General features: G+C 36.4%; 1 protein-coding gene across 3 annotated transcripts in view; it reads left to right on the top strand.

Annotated features, from left to right (window-relative positions):
• Nucleotides 1-14,928, top strand: part of FAM83B (family with sequence similarity 83 member B) — a 35,922-nt gene extending 20,994 nt beyond the window's left edge. For all 3 annotated transcript variants that reach the window (XM_081944024.1, XM_081944025.1, XM_081944026.1), the window contains exons 3-5: nucleotides 6,221-6,385; nucleotides 9,648-9,772; nucleotides 12,289-14,928. In XM_081944024.1, the coding sequence (XP_081800150.1) occupies nucleotides 6,221-6,385; nucleotides 9,648-9,772; nucleotides 12,289-14,713 (2,715 nt within the window). In that variant the 3' untranslated portion in view covers nucleotides 14,714-14,928. The remainder of the gene's footprint in view (nucleotides 1-6,220; nucleotides 6,386-9,647; nucleotides 9,773-12,288) is intronic.
• Nucleotides 14,929-17,163: the final 2,235 nt, after the last annotated feature.

Consider the following 17,163-nt stretch of genomic DNA (forward strand, 5'->3'; position numbering starts at 1 on the left):
AAGCCAGGTGCTGTTTTCGTTCCTTCGTAATTTCAAGTATTATCTTGTTTCCCAAGGATAGTTAAAAGCACAAAGTTAGCAGCTTAACAGTTTGACTCATGGCTGATATTGAGTGATCAGTGAATACTGATTCAATCCCTGTGAATTACTTGGGTTTGTCTTATTAGCACTTTAATTTTCTTATTACTCATCTTTTGTGTGACTATATGTGCCTTCAAGTCAATCTTGACTCCTGGCGACTGCCTGGACAAGCCCCTTAATTTTCTTGGCTTAGTGAGAGTGACTGGCCCAAAGTTACCCAGCTGGCTTGATGCATAAAGTAGGATTAGCACTTAAGGTCTCCTGGATTTTAGCCTGGCATCTTTACTCACTGCACTAAACTGGCTTTCTGGCTTGATACAAAGCAGACAACTTCCCAAGGACAGCTATTGCTAGCATGTAACTGAGCAAAAAATAAAAGTCCTCCCATATTTGAAAGCTTTGTGATTAATGTGCTGTTTGATGATTGTGCTGATTATGTGATAAAAATTCTTCTTTCCTAGATCCCACATACATCATCTTTCTTTATAAAGTTCCTTTGAAGCTTTAAAATATATTCTGTGATGATTCCATAAATGCACTACTATAGAATATTCACTTATAATTTATGAATAAAACAGACTCCTTACATACATCTGAGTAGAACTTTACACACCAGAATATTATTCTGCCACCACATTTTAAAAACGTAACTCAGTAATTCTACTTTCATTATCTTTTTTCTGACAGATTATATAGTTGTTTGTGCTAATAGAAATCAACATTTGAAGAACCTTCATAAAATATATGATAGTTTTTGGAGCCTGCTATTTTGGTGGTGGGAAGGTATTTTATTGACTCAAATTTAAATCTGTGAGACAGCAGATTCATTTCCCATTAAATATTTTTTTCCTATTTTTCTATTCAAATATTTTCCTTTTGGGTTCCATTTCCTTTTCTGGGTTCCATTATCATCGTCATGCAACGCTTATTTACTAATCAACTTATTAAAGTTATAGCTGATCTAATCACAGGTAAATTATGTATGTCCCAACATATAGAAATTGGATTAAAACAGCAACAGCAATAAAACAGAATACTGAGTTCTGACCTGCGTATCTTCTTATTTATTCACTTATTTATTTAATTAACTTATATGGTGTCTATCTTGCTGGGGTGCTTGCAGTCACTTAGTAAAAACACTATATAAATATATTAAAACAATAGAAACATTAAATTTAAATTAAAAATGGCCAAAATAGAAAAGAAGGGAGCAAATTGTGCATGGGGAGGTAGATGCCGATCTCCCATTAAGGGGCACAATGTTTGTCTATTAAAATATAAAATAAAAATCAAACAACAGAAACATGCACAGGGGTCTCAAAAACATTCGGCCTGGGGAATTCTGGGAGTTAAAATCCACAAATCTTAAAGTTGTCAACTTTGGAGACCTCCTGAATTGGCAACATGTGCTCTTTCAAAATAGTAAGTTTAATACATTTTGAGCAAGATGGCTATTCCCTACACTAAACCCACCAGAGACTGCTATCTTGCAGTCTCCTTACAAGGAGGAACTGCCCAGAGCACGCGTGGGCAATCTCCCATCATCTTTTTGCCCAGAGAGTTTTTAAAAACTGTTTTGCTCTCCAGCTCTTTATTTTTTACCATGGTCACTGACTCTGCTTTTCATTGAGATGTCTTTAGACCACTATTTCTCCCTCCAGAAGTCAGTGTGTAGAATTGTATAATTAATTGTCATTTGGTTTTGAGTTCTTTTTCAGCTTCCAGGATCCTTAGTCTATCATTCCATTTAATTCAGATGTTTAGAGACAGACATTTTGTCTATGATTTGCTCATTAATATATTTTCTTTCATTTTGGACATTAAATATACATAATTGTTTCCTTAGTTTAAGAGATGAGCAGTGTGTGGTTGCCCAGGTAATGTTGAAATATTTGGACAGCTATTTCTTGTCAACCCCTTTACTCACTCATGCCTAAAAATGCACCTGATAAGCACTTTTGTTCCTCTTTTGCAAGCTTGACTGATTCTCAGTAATGTTTTGTGCTACAATTTGCAATATTGTGTCATCTACTTGAATTCTGTAATCTCAGGATCTAGGATAAGGAGTCGTTTCAGTTAAAGAGTATCATACATATCAACATTCCTGTCTGTTTTGTGTTGATCAGACTACACCTAGAACTTTAGAGTTCTACAAATAAAGAAAAGTATTGCTTTCTGCTTTCTCTCCTCTGGACATTCTCCAGTTTCTTATCTATATGGTAGGGACACTGGAAGGAAAAATGTGCAAGATGTTAGAGGACTGAATGTGAGAAGATTGCAAGGAGATATGATTGTTCTCTTCAAGTACCTAGAAGACTATCATATGACACATAGGGCAGACTTGGTAAAAAACAACAACCAATAGACTCAAATAAGAAGGATGCAAATTTTGTGTGAATATCAAGGTAAAGCCTCTAATGTAAGATAAGATACTGTGAGCACACATTAAAAATGAAATTCTATTGCCTGCTCTCAAAAGAAAGTATATAACTACCCACACCTATACACATGCTATATACATATATATACCTACAACCATATATACATATGTGTGTGTATTCTCTCTCTCTCTCTCTCTCTCTCTCTCTCTCACACACACACACACACACACACAGTATCACTGTCCATTTTGAATACATAGTAGAAACAGGAAGCTTGAGAGTTCACAAGGTTGATGTCCTTTATCAACCTTTCAAAACATTTCATAATGATGGATGTAAGTGCAGCCTGACGGTAATCATAATTGTAGACTTTTTTTGGTGCTGGCAAAAAAAAAATGGCCACCTTACAACATGATGGGACCATTGCTTGCTGCAGTGAAAGACTGAAAATATATGTAAGAAAACTCCCAGGGATATCACATGTGGGCCTGCTGCCTTCCAAATGTTAACTTTCTGCAATGTCCTCTGGACAGAAGTAACCACAAAGCTAAGCACTTGCTCATCAGGCTGGGGCACAGCTTTCATGTTCAGCTCATTTAAAAAGTTTGTGTCGGCCTTACAAAACAATGGAGCCATCTTATAGCCTGTAATGGCTTGGATACCTTGCCACATACGCCTGGTGTTTGTTGGGCCCAGAAAAAAGTCAGAACTTTCTGACAATGGATTTGCTTTGCTTTTTTTGTCGTGCTTTTCAAATTAGCTCTGGCTGTTCTAAGTGTCAGTATATCGCGAGATTATAAAAGCCGCATTCCTTGCTTTCAACATCTTGCAAACCTCATATGTCATCCATGTGCACCTACAACGTTTTTTAAAAACACAGACAGCTTCAATGCAATTTTGAATATATGCAGACATAATGGTGGCATACTCCTCTACATTTATATGTTGGTTATCTGTTGTCACTTCTTTAAACATGCCCCAATCCATGCACTGAAAGCAATCTTGTAATGCTTCTATAGCTCCCTCCATCTTAACCCCCATCTGCTTCACTGTTGGTTTCTCTCTGAGTAATAAAGGTTTATATGCTGGAATAAGCAGCACTGACAAATAGTCAGAATAGCAAGATCCAGTGTATTCTCCACTCTGGGTTGCAAAATCCATATATTGATGGAAATGGGGGAGAGTAGCTTTCAAATCAACTTGATTAATATCACCCACTACAATAAGCACACCATGCAAATTGCTTTTCTACACCAGAACAGACTTCTTCAGGAAATGGTAGACTATTGTTGATAGAGATTTGATAACTATTTGTCTGGGAAACTGTGATCCAAGATTTCTGTAATAGATATGAAGCTGAACTAGAAGATTTCCAGAATCCTATCATTCTACGATTCCATAATTTAAAATAGTGCTATTTTTGCAGCAATTTTCTGCTTTCATAAAATGCTTAATTCAGTTACTCCTATCAGCCCCATAACAAAAACCATGGAATTGCATGACATCATCAAGAGAGTTGTCTTAATGTGTTAATCTAAAGAGCCTTCTGATACTTTGAAACGAACAATTATAGTAATGTTACTCTTTTAAGAATCTATAATATTCTTAGTAACTAAGCATATTGTCTTTGTCAGCTGGCTAAGCTTATACTGCAATCCATGTACATGAACATCAGTTTGGGTGCCAAATTAATGATAACAAAGTGCTCAAAAGAATTAATTCTTAGCGATTTAAAAAAAATACACTTGATGTTTTCATGCAAGAATTCAGAAATCATCTCACAGTTGTTCTGTTATTATTTAAGAAAAAAGTGATTATTTAATAATAGACCAATCTATTATGGCTCATTTAAAGTTGGTCGTGGCAGATATTTAAACAGGTTTTACAGACTCATTTATTTCAGTCGCACCTTTTATGAAGTAGATATTTTATATTTGCATTTTTAAAATTAATGAGTCATAGGAACAGTTGGTATTTTATTTGTATGTGTTTTAACTGCTCTAACCTTCAGATTGTTTGATTTGTTAACAGAACCAAACTTTGGTTTGATTCTTGACAGGCATCTTATAATATCTAATGAGGGTACTATATTAAGATAGTATAATACAACTTAGATAAAACAGAAACGGTTCCTTTAGAGATGGCATTTCGATGAAATAACAGATTGAGACATGATTGCATTATATAGCTTTCCATTGATGCACTGGAGATCACACTACGTCAGGTTGAGGGCCATTGTCCATTATTAGCTAAAAGGAAGATTCGTGCTTTGTTATTTACAGATGATAATGTTCTTCTTTCACCTATTAAATTGGACCTGAAATATTGTATTTCCAAGAAGATCTATTACAAATTAACTTATGATACAACTAAGATTTTGGTTTTTTTGGGGGAAAAGTAAAGAAGTTTATTTGGAAAATTCAAGATCATATAATAACATAAGTACAAAATTTTACTTATTTGGCATTTTATTTAACCTTGCTCTGACTTGGCAATAGCATTGTAAGGCAGAACATTTGAAAGCATAATCTACTATGATGGCCTTGCTTCAGTATTTTTATTCAAAAGAAGGAAAACTGTTCCTGCAGCAATAAACATTTTAAATGCCAGAATTATATCTCAAATTTTATACGGAGTTCACATTTACTAATACCATAGCACAGCTGCAGGTGAATTTTTAAATCTATTTTTTAAATGACCCAAGCCGTGATCCGAATTCTGTTAATCTCATGGAAACTGGGCAGTGACATTTGATAACAAAGGTTTGGTTAAGCACTGCTATGTTTTGATTACAAGTAATATGTTTCTAAGAACAAGGAAGGATTGCTTCAGGAAATCCCACATGAATTCTTTGTAGGTTTATGTTTTAAACAGGTGATTGAAACAATTAGTCAGTTGTTCCTTATTATTTATTCTCCAGGGTATGTCTTCAGCAATTCATAGTACCAGACAAAGACTATGAGATAATTCAGTACAGGAATTAATGGACAAAGTCAAAATATTGTGTACACCTGCAACATTTGGAATTAATCATAAGATATATTTTTCAATTCCCTAAATATTTGAATAGCTTATATTTAAGTAAATACAGAATAGCTTTTTCAAAACCAGATTAAATATGTCACCATCAAATATGCTATGTAGTAGATATCAAAAAAAATTCTACTTCTCAAAGATTCTATCCCTGGAATGGTGCCGATCCTGAAACAGTGGGTCATATTTTGTTGTATTGTGAATTTTATAAGATTCTTTCAGCAAAATGTTGTCTGGCTTATTTTAAAATCTAAACTAGGAAAAGATGCTTTTGGGTATATAAAAAGTGTTCTTGCAAATAAAAATCCTAAGATTACAGTGGCAACAGCCAGATTTTAACCATAAAATAAGGCTTTTAGTAACAAATCAATGAGTTCAAGTTTAAGTCTGTTATATAATATCTATTAAATATTTTACTTGATAAACAGTTTGGACCTTTTGGTCATAAATAAAATTGGTTATTTTATTATGCTCTCTGATTTAAATGAAATTTAAATTTTATTATCGTTTTTGTTGCTTATTTTTGCTTGAAGTGCCTAAAGATTATTTACAGGTATATATGTAAGGCTTCATATTAATAAATAATATCATCCTATGTGCATTATAAATAGAGTCACTCTGTGTGCAGTATCAGAATGGTGTATTACAAGAAGCTGTAATATTTTAACCATTAGTTATGGTCAACATGTAAAGTGGTCCAATTTTCTCTTTCTTCCCTCATCTAGGTTATTGCCATAGTTATGGATATATTTACAGATGTAGATATTTTCAAAGAAATTGTAGAAGCATCCACTAGAGGAATTTCAGTCTATCTTCTGCTAGATGAATCAAACTTCAGCCATTTTCTTAAGATGACAGAGAAACAAGGTTGCCAAGTCCAAAGACTCAGGGTAAGTCTAGAAGTGTAATGTTTCATATATGGGGAATTCAAACAAATGAATGAAAATTTTACATTCTCTTGCTTTATAATGTAGAGTTTACTAGAATGTCAAAGATGCACATTTCATGTTTATACTGTAATTACAAACTCCATCTCAAAACACTTATGAAATAGTTTAATTTGTTTTTTTTTTCCCTAAACCAGTAAATATTTCCTTCTCCCATCTTTTCTTTCTTCCACTCTGAGTCCAATTTCCTCACTTATTTTCAGCTGAACAATATGCTTTAATATACTGTTTGGTAGACTGTGTGAACTTGTTTCAGTTTGTATAAGATGCTTTAGCGCATGTGGCAGTGCATGCATAGTCCCTTTCTACAATACCGTAAAGCATAGCATCCTTCCACGATACCACATATTTGTTACTTAAAGGCAATGTGGATAGGCGCTATTTTTCATTCTGACAGACTGTGATGCAAGATTGAATCTGAAGCACTGGACAGCCTAAAATTTTGGATGAAAGTTCGCTTACTGAAAAAATTGCAAACCTTTCTTTTTCCACTTTAAGATAGTACAAATTATGATTTGCCATGCATTAAAAACAGTGGAAAAACCTAAGCCTAACAAGGAGAAGGACATAATGGGAACAAGGCTTGTTAACATCTACCATGGGACTGACTTCTGGAGAGGATGCTTAAATGTGGTTTACTTTCTTTAAAAAAAAGGTGCTAAAACAATTCATTTACAAAATGTTTCTCAATTAAGCTGATGAATCTGACAATTCAAATATTTAGGCAAGTAGTAACATGCTAGTTTTAACTGTGCACTAGTTGCTTAATAATGAATGCTTCATGTAGAGATAATGAAGTTTCAAATATATGAGATGTTTTATTACATTATAGATTGTATTGATGAGATGATTACTACTGGAAATTGTGTCTTGTTATTAATTTCTAGCATTTTTCCCAGTGACAAGATTACAGCCTTATCCTACGCACCACTAGAAAGGAAGAATAATACTGTGTACAATACTGCTGCTATTATTACTGTTAGTAGTAATAACAACAATTGTATTTCAAAAGTAAATTTTATTTGTGTCAGTGAGGTTCTGTAGGGTACCAATGTTAATATTTCGCACTTTCAGCTACAGCTCATTTTTTTATGCCAAACCAAAGTTGATAACACATATCCTGTGTTATATAATTAAATTATTTAATAGCAGAATCTGCAAAATATTCCAAAAGGAAATATTTCAGTTCATGTTACATATTGAATGTGTAGTGGTTTTCCAAAGTATGGTAAGAAGATGATTAAAAGAGATTTATGGTAAGAAGAGATTAAAAGAGAACATAATTTATATTCTACTTTGGAGTATTCATTCCGTGGACAGGTAGTTCACAGGTGTGAGAGTGGTGGCTGAACAAACCTATCAGATTATGGAATATTTTAAAAGTCCATTATATACTGAGATGTAAATTCTTCTACTATGAGCCATTGTTTATATTCTATTACAAGTCAGTTTTGTCCCTGGAGGAAAACAAAGAGTACATTCAACCAAACACTAATAAAGGTAAAGGTAAAAGTTCCTCTCGCACATATGTGCTAGTATTTTCTGACTCTAGGGGGTGGTGCTCATCTCCGTTACAAAGCTGAAGAGCCAGTTGTATCCGAAGACGTCTCCGTGGTCATGTGGCTGGCATGACTAAACGCCAAAAGGCGCATGGAATGCTGTTACCTTCCCACCAAAGGTGGTTCCCATTTTTTTTCTACTTGCATTTTTATGTGCTTTCAAACTGCTAGACAGAAGCTGGGACAAGTAATGGGAGCTGACTCCATTAAGCAGCACTAGGGATTCGAACCACCGAACTGCCAACCTTTCTAATCGACAAGCTCAGCATCTTAGCCGCTGAGCCACCACATCCCATACATAGGACACATAGGAGCTTTTATTAAGGAGTACTTTGTGGCAATAAAAGCAGCAGCAGAAATTTACATTTCCATTTTCATTGCGTCTGCAGATCATTGACTGGTAGCCTTCTTTAAGGCAACGTGCTTCCTCTTAGGTAAGGAGGAGCCAGGGCAACCTTTGCAATGTCACTATGAGAATTAAACTGTTAGATAAAGTCACTCAGAGTTAGATTCTGGCTGTTCAGCTCCCATGGAGTTGTCTGAGATATGAACTTGCTTGGTTAGCTGGGAAGAGCTTGAGCCTGTCAGTTCTTGGGACAGAGAACTTGGCACCTCAGAGTTCTGCCACCTGTGTCCTAGATCTTTGTTCCTCTGGGTTGACTAGGCCTCCCAGAAGATGAAATGTAGGTAGATGCATATGGTGGTGAATGCTTCTTTGAAAGAGGGGATGTTCCACCTGCTTTGAAGAAGGTGACGATTTTCCCTCTCAATAATCTCTGTCATCTTTGTGGCCAATTTCAGTTGGTGTCGACAGGGTGTAAGTGAGGTTGAACTAACAATTCCTTAATTATGGAGTACTTCAAGGCTGGATGCTCTTACCTTGTGTTTGACATCTACATGAAACCACTATGTGAGGTCATCTGTCAGTTTGGGTTCAAGTATCAACATGAAACCCAATTATGCATCTTGGTCCTGGGCTACCCAAGTGATGCTATCTAAGTCATGTCCCCATGCCTAGAGGCTGTGCAAGCAGGAGCCTGGAGGAGCCTGGAGGAGGCTGATTATTTAGATTCTTTTCAGTCAGGTTTTAAGATAGATTATAGTAATGAGATGGCATTGATCGTACTTGTTGATGACGTATGGGCCTTGGAATGGGGATCATTTGTATCTTTATATCCATCTTTATGGAATGAGCATAATTCCTCACAGATGGAAAATTAAATAAAAGTTAGGGTTAGAATCACAGTTGATCTATGCTACCAGCATTACTATGTAATGCCATGGCTGCTAGATGTCTCACATCTGTCTGAAAGATTATATATGGAAGCCGTTTTCTGCATGCACATACCGCTGGCTAAATGAATATTGAAATAATTTGGGCATGTAATAAAAGAACTTAAAATAGTCTGTATTCCTAAACTCGCTCACTAGGCAATATGTTTTACTGACCTCATTTAAAGTTGTCTCAGGAAAAGAAAATACATGACTAAGTGTGTGGTGTATAATGTATTCTTAAAATGCAATTGTATGCAAACCTGCTTAGTATTAAGCCTCTGGGGAGTTACTTCTAAGTGAATACACTTGGGATGCAGCTTCAATAATACAACATTCTAGTTTTTTATGTTATGTTTTGCCTTGTTTTATAGAACATGAGAGTACGTACTGTAAAAGGACAAGATTATTTCTCCAAGTCAGGGGCAAAATTTCATGGAAAAATGGAGCAAAAGTTTCTTCTTGTTGACTGTAAGAAAGTTATGTATGGTACCTACAGGTAAGAATTTATACACTTATTTATTTATTTTCAGTATAAATGAAAATACTACATTTCTTTCTGGGTTTTTTTGCATGAGGATAATACAACTTCTGTGAGTTAAAAGTTACCCAAACTGTAGTGAGGACGAGGGCAGGACTTATTTGGGATGTAGGTTTCAGAGCTTAAAAACTAAAATGAATGAACCATTGGCTTTTTTTTGAGGGGGAAGGGAAGTCAGATTGTGAGAGCACCAAGGACCCCACAGTTCAACCCTGAGCTACAAATATCCTCTTCTATTGGAGGTCACATTGATGAAATTAGCGCTGCAGTGCTCACAGTGCAAACCATACACTTTTTACCCACTCACCCCAATCCAGTAGTATCATCCATATTACTGCTACCTATGTCCACTCTGTCCTTAAGAGGCAGGGCAGGGGCAAGACAGACAGAAGAATGAAAAACACAAGATTCTGACATGGTTTCCAACCATACTTCAATTTTTCACACAGCTATGAAGTTTAGTGTGTATTTTAGGGCAAGTAGTCTTTTCGCCTAACATAATGTCTCTTTTAAAGATGGTAATTCATAGATGGTAAATGGTGGCAATACCTGTGAATCTAATTAACAGGCATTGTTTAGAAAGTTCAGAGTGGCTGTACTTTACTCTACTCTCCAATGGCAGAACTGATCAAGTGCATTATCTGTTTTTCTTTAATGGTTGCTCACTCAGTATTAGATGTCCCCATCTTATTTGTTTAATCCTGTACTTGTCATCTGGAATTATTTGGAAGAAGGAAGTTCATATGCATAAGGAGCAAACTATAAACAAATAATATATATGGTACCTTTGAAGTATCCTTGTACATGTTCCTGCAGTTATTTTAGCAATAATTTCAGAGGTGGTTTGCCATTGTCTTATTCCTAGGCCTGTCAGGGGAAGATTTCACCCTGAACTAAATGAGGCTTAGACCGCAGCTTTTCCAAACAGGCATATCTCCAATAAGCGAAAAATAAAATAAAATCCCGGAAACATGTTCTAATTAAAAACAAACTTTTAATACAAAAATAAGAAATAAGGAAATAAAACAAATCTATCTAATTGTTACATTTTGGCAGAAGCTTCCTGGCAGATGAACAAAGATCAAAAGGGAAGAAGTCTCTGGAATGTGTGATGTATATAAACATGTTAAGCATGCGCAATAAATCATTGCTGATAAAAACTTATGACCTGCGCAGTAAGTCTTTCAGCTCGTCTAGCAAACATTTAACGCAATGACAAGGCCTAAGAGAAAGGACAGGCCCAAAGTCATCCAGACAGGGTGGGAATATTACAGTCTGGTCTTTAGAGTGATTCCTAGAACATTGCACTAATTAATCAAAATTAAAAGTGTCCTCCCCCCTCAGGATCCTAATCTAATGAGAAAAAGGAATAAAAAAGATAAAAAGAAAACAATAAAAAATAGTCCTTCCTGTTATTTAATCCCATTGTTCCATGTCCCACATTCTGAAACTGAAAACATTTTAATTCTTGTTTTTATGTGGCACACATGTATGAAATGGCGAGGCTTCAGTTTCTCTGTCATGACTTTCATGTTGACTTTTATTACTCCCCATGCTGTTGCAAAGAAGAGAAAGTGAACAAGATTGCTTCAATTCTATTTGCCATCTAATATTAAGGCTGGGCAACCTTCAAAAACTGATTTGCAAGTAGTGCTTCAGATTTCAAGTTGTCAGCCTAAGGTTAAAATAACTAAAATGTCTTTTTCAGGCATTATTTAAGGAGTTAACATCTTATATAGGAGCCCCCCTTTTTAGGCTTTTTTAGGCTGGTATAGAATTTGACAGTTTCAATTAGTAATAAAGAGATAGACTTCTCTGCAGGTCGTACTGAGGGCATATTGCCTAGTTGATGCATCAAAGCTGGATTGCAAAAAAGAAGGACATTTTTTGGTTTGCAGTGCTAAGTATATTAAGTAGTTAGGCTAAAACCATTATTTTTAAAATTCTGTCTCACAACTAAATTGTAGAAGTAATGTAATGTTGGAGCTATTTATACACTTGTTAAATAATGCAGGCAAATTAATTGCAGAGCAGGTTCTGTTTAATTAGATGAAATCTAACAAAATGCCAATATTTTACAGATAATAGAGCTTCCTTTTGGGAAATATAGCTGAAGTTTTGATGATAAGTATAATTATTGATCCCATTTACTCTTGATAGTTCTTTAGAGTACTTGAAATATATTATCTCTGAAGTGATCATTATATCCATCGTACATTCCATATTTTTATCAACATGATTTTTTTTATGTTAACATTCGAACTATATTTCAGCCTCTTGTTTTATCAGGGATATCTTTTTCCCAGGGAGATTTTCAGATTGCTGTTTTGGGTTCTTTCATAACTTTCCTTTGGAGATTTTGCCGTCTGAATGTAGTAGTTACAAAACAAAACACTGTCACAAATATATCACATTTAATCTATTCCTGATTTAAATGGTTAATTATCTTCTTCTTCTTTTTTTTTAACTTTCAGCTTTATGTGGTCATTTGAAAAAGCCAATCTCAGTATGGTCCAGATAATCACAGGACAGCTTGTTGAATCATTTGATGAAGAATTTAGGACACTGTATGCCCGTTCTTCTGTTCCCAGTTCATTTGCTCCAGAATTAGTTAGAATCAATAGCTGCCGAGCACTCTGGGAAAATGAAGCCTACCAGCATTCACGTTCCTCTTTAGCTTCCATTTCTAGTCAGCGTAACCTTTCCGGATGGCAAGACAAAATTCATAATTTAGATCCCACCATTCTGAAGACACGAGGTATTGCTAGATATGGAATAAATGAAAACGACCAGTTCAATCCTAGAAATCATTTACTTCACAAACCCCAATTTGCTCCAGGTTTCCATATGCAGAATAGAATACAGCAGTACCAGCCCAATGATGCAAATGAACATTGGAAAAGGCACAGTTATGCAGGGGAGAAGCCAGAAAGGACTCCTTATTTGATGCTCAATAGAACAACTAATCGAGCAAATAATCCATCAAACCTTTGGAAAGTACCCTCTGATAGCCTCAGTATTGTATCTTCATTGCATGGCAGCCACACCAATCACAAGGTGCCTCAACAGAGCTTAGCTGATCGATTTCCACCGCCAAAGCTCAATATTGCAGACAGGAACTCGATTGTACGGAGATCTTTCAACGGCACTGACAGCCATATCCGTTTTCTCCAGCAGAGAATGCCAACCCTCGAGCGCACCACAAAATCTTTTCTACGCAACTGGCGCATTGAATCATATTTAAACGATCAGTCGGATTTCCCGGAGGATTCAAATGGCTCAGGGTTAGGAGATAGGGCCGAGAGTTATGATGCAGCAGATAATATCAAAGCCCATGCCCTGTATGCCCATTCTCGGCTTCGCTCCTCCTTTGTTTTCAAGCCCACATTGCCAGAACAGAAAGAAGTAAACAGCTGTACAAGTTCTTCCAATTCAACGATCATTGGGTCAGAGGGCAGTGAAACACCTAAAGCAACCCCCAATCATATCCTTAAACAGAAAGATGAAACTGATGGCACTAGGGCCGAACCGAGCCCTAGCATCCCACTGGAGCCCGATATAGTACAAAATCATACCTTGCAGATTTCAGAAGATATAAAACCAAGTGCAGCATTACCTGTTCCTAAGGAGAAACCTCCTTATATGTATTCATCTCTAAACAGAAGCAAGCCAAGAGAATTTCAAAAGGATCATCAAAATGAAAATATATTGAAAAGGCGAAGTTTTCCTATGTTTAATCAATCAAATTCTGTTATGGATCACGGTGACAGCAAAGAGGCATCCAGTTATATCTACAGTACATTAAATAGGAATAGATTTAAGCATCCAAAGCCACCTCTAGAAGATAGCTCTAAAAACTCAACAAGTTTGCACAGTATGACAAATCACGTGTCAGACAAGGATAAAAACCACGAAGCTGAACCAAAGGAGTCACCTACTGCCAAGGCTGTTTCTGTAGCTGCACTAATTGAATCTAGCAAAGAAGACCCTAATAAAGATGCCTCATCAAAGAAAGAAAATAAGAATTCCCCGAATTTCCTGAAAAAGGGATCGCAGAAACTAAGATCTTTGTTGAACCTTACACCAGAAAAGAAAGAAACTTTGTCCAAAAACAAAACTGCTGCTTTTTATAGAATGTGTAGCAGTTCTGACACTTTGACATCAGAATGTGATGAAAATCAAAAACCCAAAACCTCTGAAACGAAGACGGATTGTTCTCCAAGAAAAAAAAGAACCTCCTCATCAAATTCACAAGGGAGCCTGCATAAGAGTAAAGAAGATATTGCCATCAGGCCTAAATCACCCAAATCTCCTAAGCCTCCCAAGTCTCCCAGGCCCCCAAAGTCTCCCAAGCCCCCAAAGTCTCCCAGATCTCCCAAACCTCCATCCGATGAAAACACTAAAAGAGGTCCTACCGTGAAACCCTTGGAGAGCATCTTGTTAGAAGTACCTCCTGGTGACCCATCAGCCCCCAGATTTAACACAGAACAAATTCAGTACCAAGATGCCAGAGAGTTGCGTGCCAATGCAAACCGTGAGCGAGTATCCCTGCCTGCTCCCCAAGCAATCTCTCCACAAAGGATGGGTGGCCCAAGCTCTCGCCTGCCCAGCCCAAAGCCTCACGAGGAGCTCGTAAGGCCTCGCTTCACTGAAAGGCGGGTTTACAGTCGCTTTGAACCATTCTGCAAAATGGAAAACTCGGCTCAGCCAATGAGCAACACATCCAAAGCCAGCGGTCATTTGCCAGAGGGAAATAGCAAGACCACCCATAATAATTATGGGAGGAGCAATCAGGTGCTTACTTACAATCCTGGTTTATACCACCCACTACATCCAAACGAAAACAAATTTCGAGGAATTATGCAAAAATTTGGGAATTTTTTGTATAAAAACAAATGAAACCTGGATAGGGAGGGTCTTTTAAAAACCTAACCTGTTGTAAATACCTAACAAATTAGACTGACGGGCAGCTTTCATAAAGCTTAATGGTATAGTTATTGCAGAACACTGCCGTATATGTATATAATAATCATTCCAAAACATTGGCTGGATGGAAGTTTTGGAATTGGGTTTTTATGTATTTCTACATTAAATTTGAGATTTGCTCAAATTCACTTTGATTCTTCATATTTTAAAAATAATAATAAAAATATGACACAGCAAGCCAAAGAAAACATTGGAATTCCAGTCACAAAAAGACCACTTATTTAACAGTATTTCTCCCTTTTTCATAATAAATCCTCATTTGTTCATCACACAGTCTATCTCCTTTTTAGTTTTTCCTTCTCTAAAGGAAATATGTAACGTAACACACACACACATACACACATATGCTGGTCTTGTTGTATTCTTTTCCCGTGTAAGATTGAGATTGTCTTGGCAACGTTTTGGTGAGGTTTCATTCGCCATCCTCTGGCTGGTGTTTTTGGCTTAAAGCGTGATCGGAGCTGCCGTTCGGCTTAAAGTAATCACGCTTTAAGCCGAAAACACCAGCCTGAGGATGGCGAGTGAGACCTCGCTGAAATGTTGCCAAGACAATCTCAATCTTACATGGGAAAAGATCCAAATGTGTTATGTAAATAGTGCTGGCTTAGGTGCTCAGGAAATTGTCATGAGCTTGCCATTTTTCTCTTTGTGCATGTATATTCCCTATTTCACGATTTTCTTTAACTATACTTGTCACTTTGGGAACTAATAACTTCTAATGCCTCATAACATGGCTTGCAAATCCATGCACAATTTTTCATTTTACAAATCACCACTCAACTAATGTTAGGAAAATAGGAAGTTAGGGAAGAAATCCATATGTAAAGGAGGTAACTTCCAACTCATCTCCAAACAAGATTCTCAGTCCTTGACAATTGTTTTATTAAATCTGGGTATGGTGCAACATATTTAATTACTCTCATTGCCTTTTCAGTATTTACATGTTTTATGTAGCAAAAGGCAGAGGTTTTTTTTTTTTATCTTCCACAACCCCACAGTCATAAGACACATATGCTACTTGTAATGGATGGCCCATGATCTCTGTTGTCTTAATGAACTAGTGATGCTGTTGCTGCAATCAGATTCTTGAAAAGTTCTAGTTTTAGAAAGTCTCACAAGCATAGAGTTTTTTCTATAATGACACCGTTTTATGATTGCAAAAATAAGGTGTTTTAGAAAATGTGTTTTAATTTAAAGCATGTGAGTCCTCTAAGGATATAAGACAAACCAGGATGTTGGATGCTTTGGCAACATAAGCAGTCAAGGATTGGTTTTTACCATAATAATCTCAACTCCCCTGAGGTTTTTATGTGCCTGTGTCTATGAATGAGAATGTCAAGTTCAGTATTCAAATCAGAGTATATCTTACATATGTAGATCAGCAATGTGTGCAGATGGATGATTCATAGCAAAGATTGTAATCACAAGGTCCACCGATGTTAGTTGAGTTAGTTGAAACAAAAGAAACTTAATTTTTAAAATGGCATGTTACACTTTTACCGAGTCATTAAATACAAGGCCTTCAATTACCTCAGAGCTTAAACATTAACAACTTACAAATTGTTTACATGTTTACATTAAAATATTTTGTAATTAAAGTATTTTCTTTAATCCAATACTACGTCAATATTGATACTGTTCTTCTGAAGTTCTAAAGCACGGGGGGGGGGGGAACCATCATATAAGTTCCTGATAAAAAAAGCCAGATTTTTCTTAATAAATAGTATGCTGCCAGCCATTCCCATGTTAATCTTCCAGACCAGTGTCCCATAGGATTGCATTATATTCAAAACTCCCCTAATAAATTTTATGCTAATTTAAAATTTATTTTCATTTTCATTTTACAATGATTCAAATGCGAAAAGAGATGTTTTTGTTTCTAAAACAAAACGAACAAACCAGATTGAATTACCACATTTGGGACACCATTATAGTGTTTCATTTTAGTGGGCATGTAGTAAGCAGGTTGTTAAAGAATCACAAATGAAATCCCAAGAAATGGAAGTGAAAATGCATCATTAACTTCTTCAAAAAAATAAATTTAAAAAACAAATCAAATTATAGCTGCTTTGTGATGGGAAGAAGATGTATAGGTGCCACTCTCCTTATCCTAGATCAATGATGGCTAACCTTTTTCCCATCACGTGCCAAAAGTGGGGAGAACGCAGGTGGGTCGTGCACGGGCGTGCCCACACCCATAATTCTATGTGTGCGACCCCACACACACATGTGCACGCGACCTCCGCTTTCCCCCTGTTTTTGGCGCATGATTGACCTGTTTTTTGCCCTCCACAGGCCCATGAGGCTTTCTAAGAGCCTGGGGAGGGCAAAACCAGCCTCCCCTGCCCCTCTGGAGGCCCTCC

Source organism: Natrix helvetica (assembly GCF_964273705.1).
Source record: "Natrix helvetica genome assembly, chromosome: 2".
Classification (NCBI taxonomy): Eukaryota; Metazoa; Chordata; class Lepidosauria; order Squamata; family Natricidae; genus Natrix; species Natrix helvetica.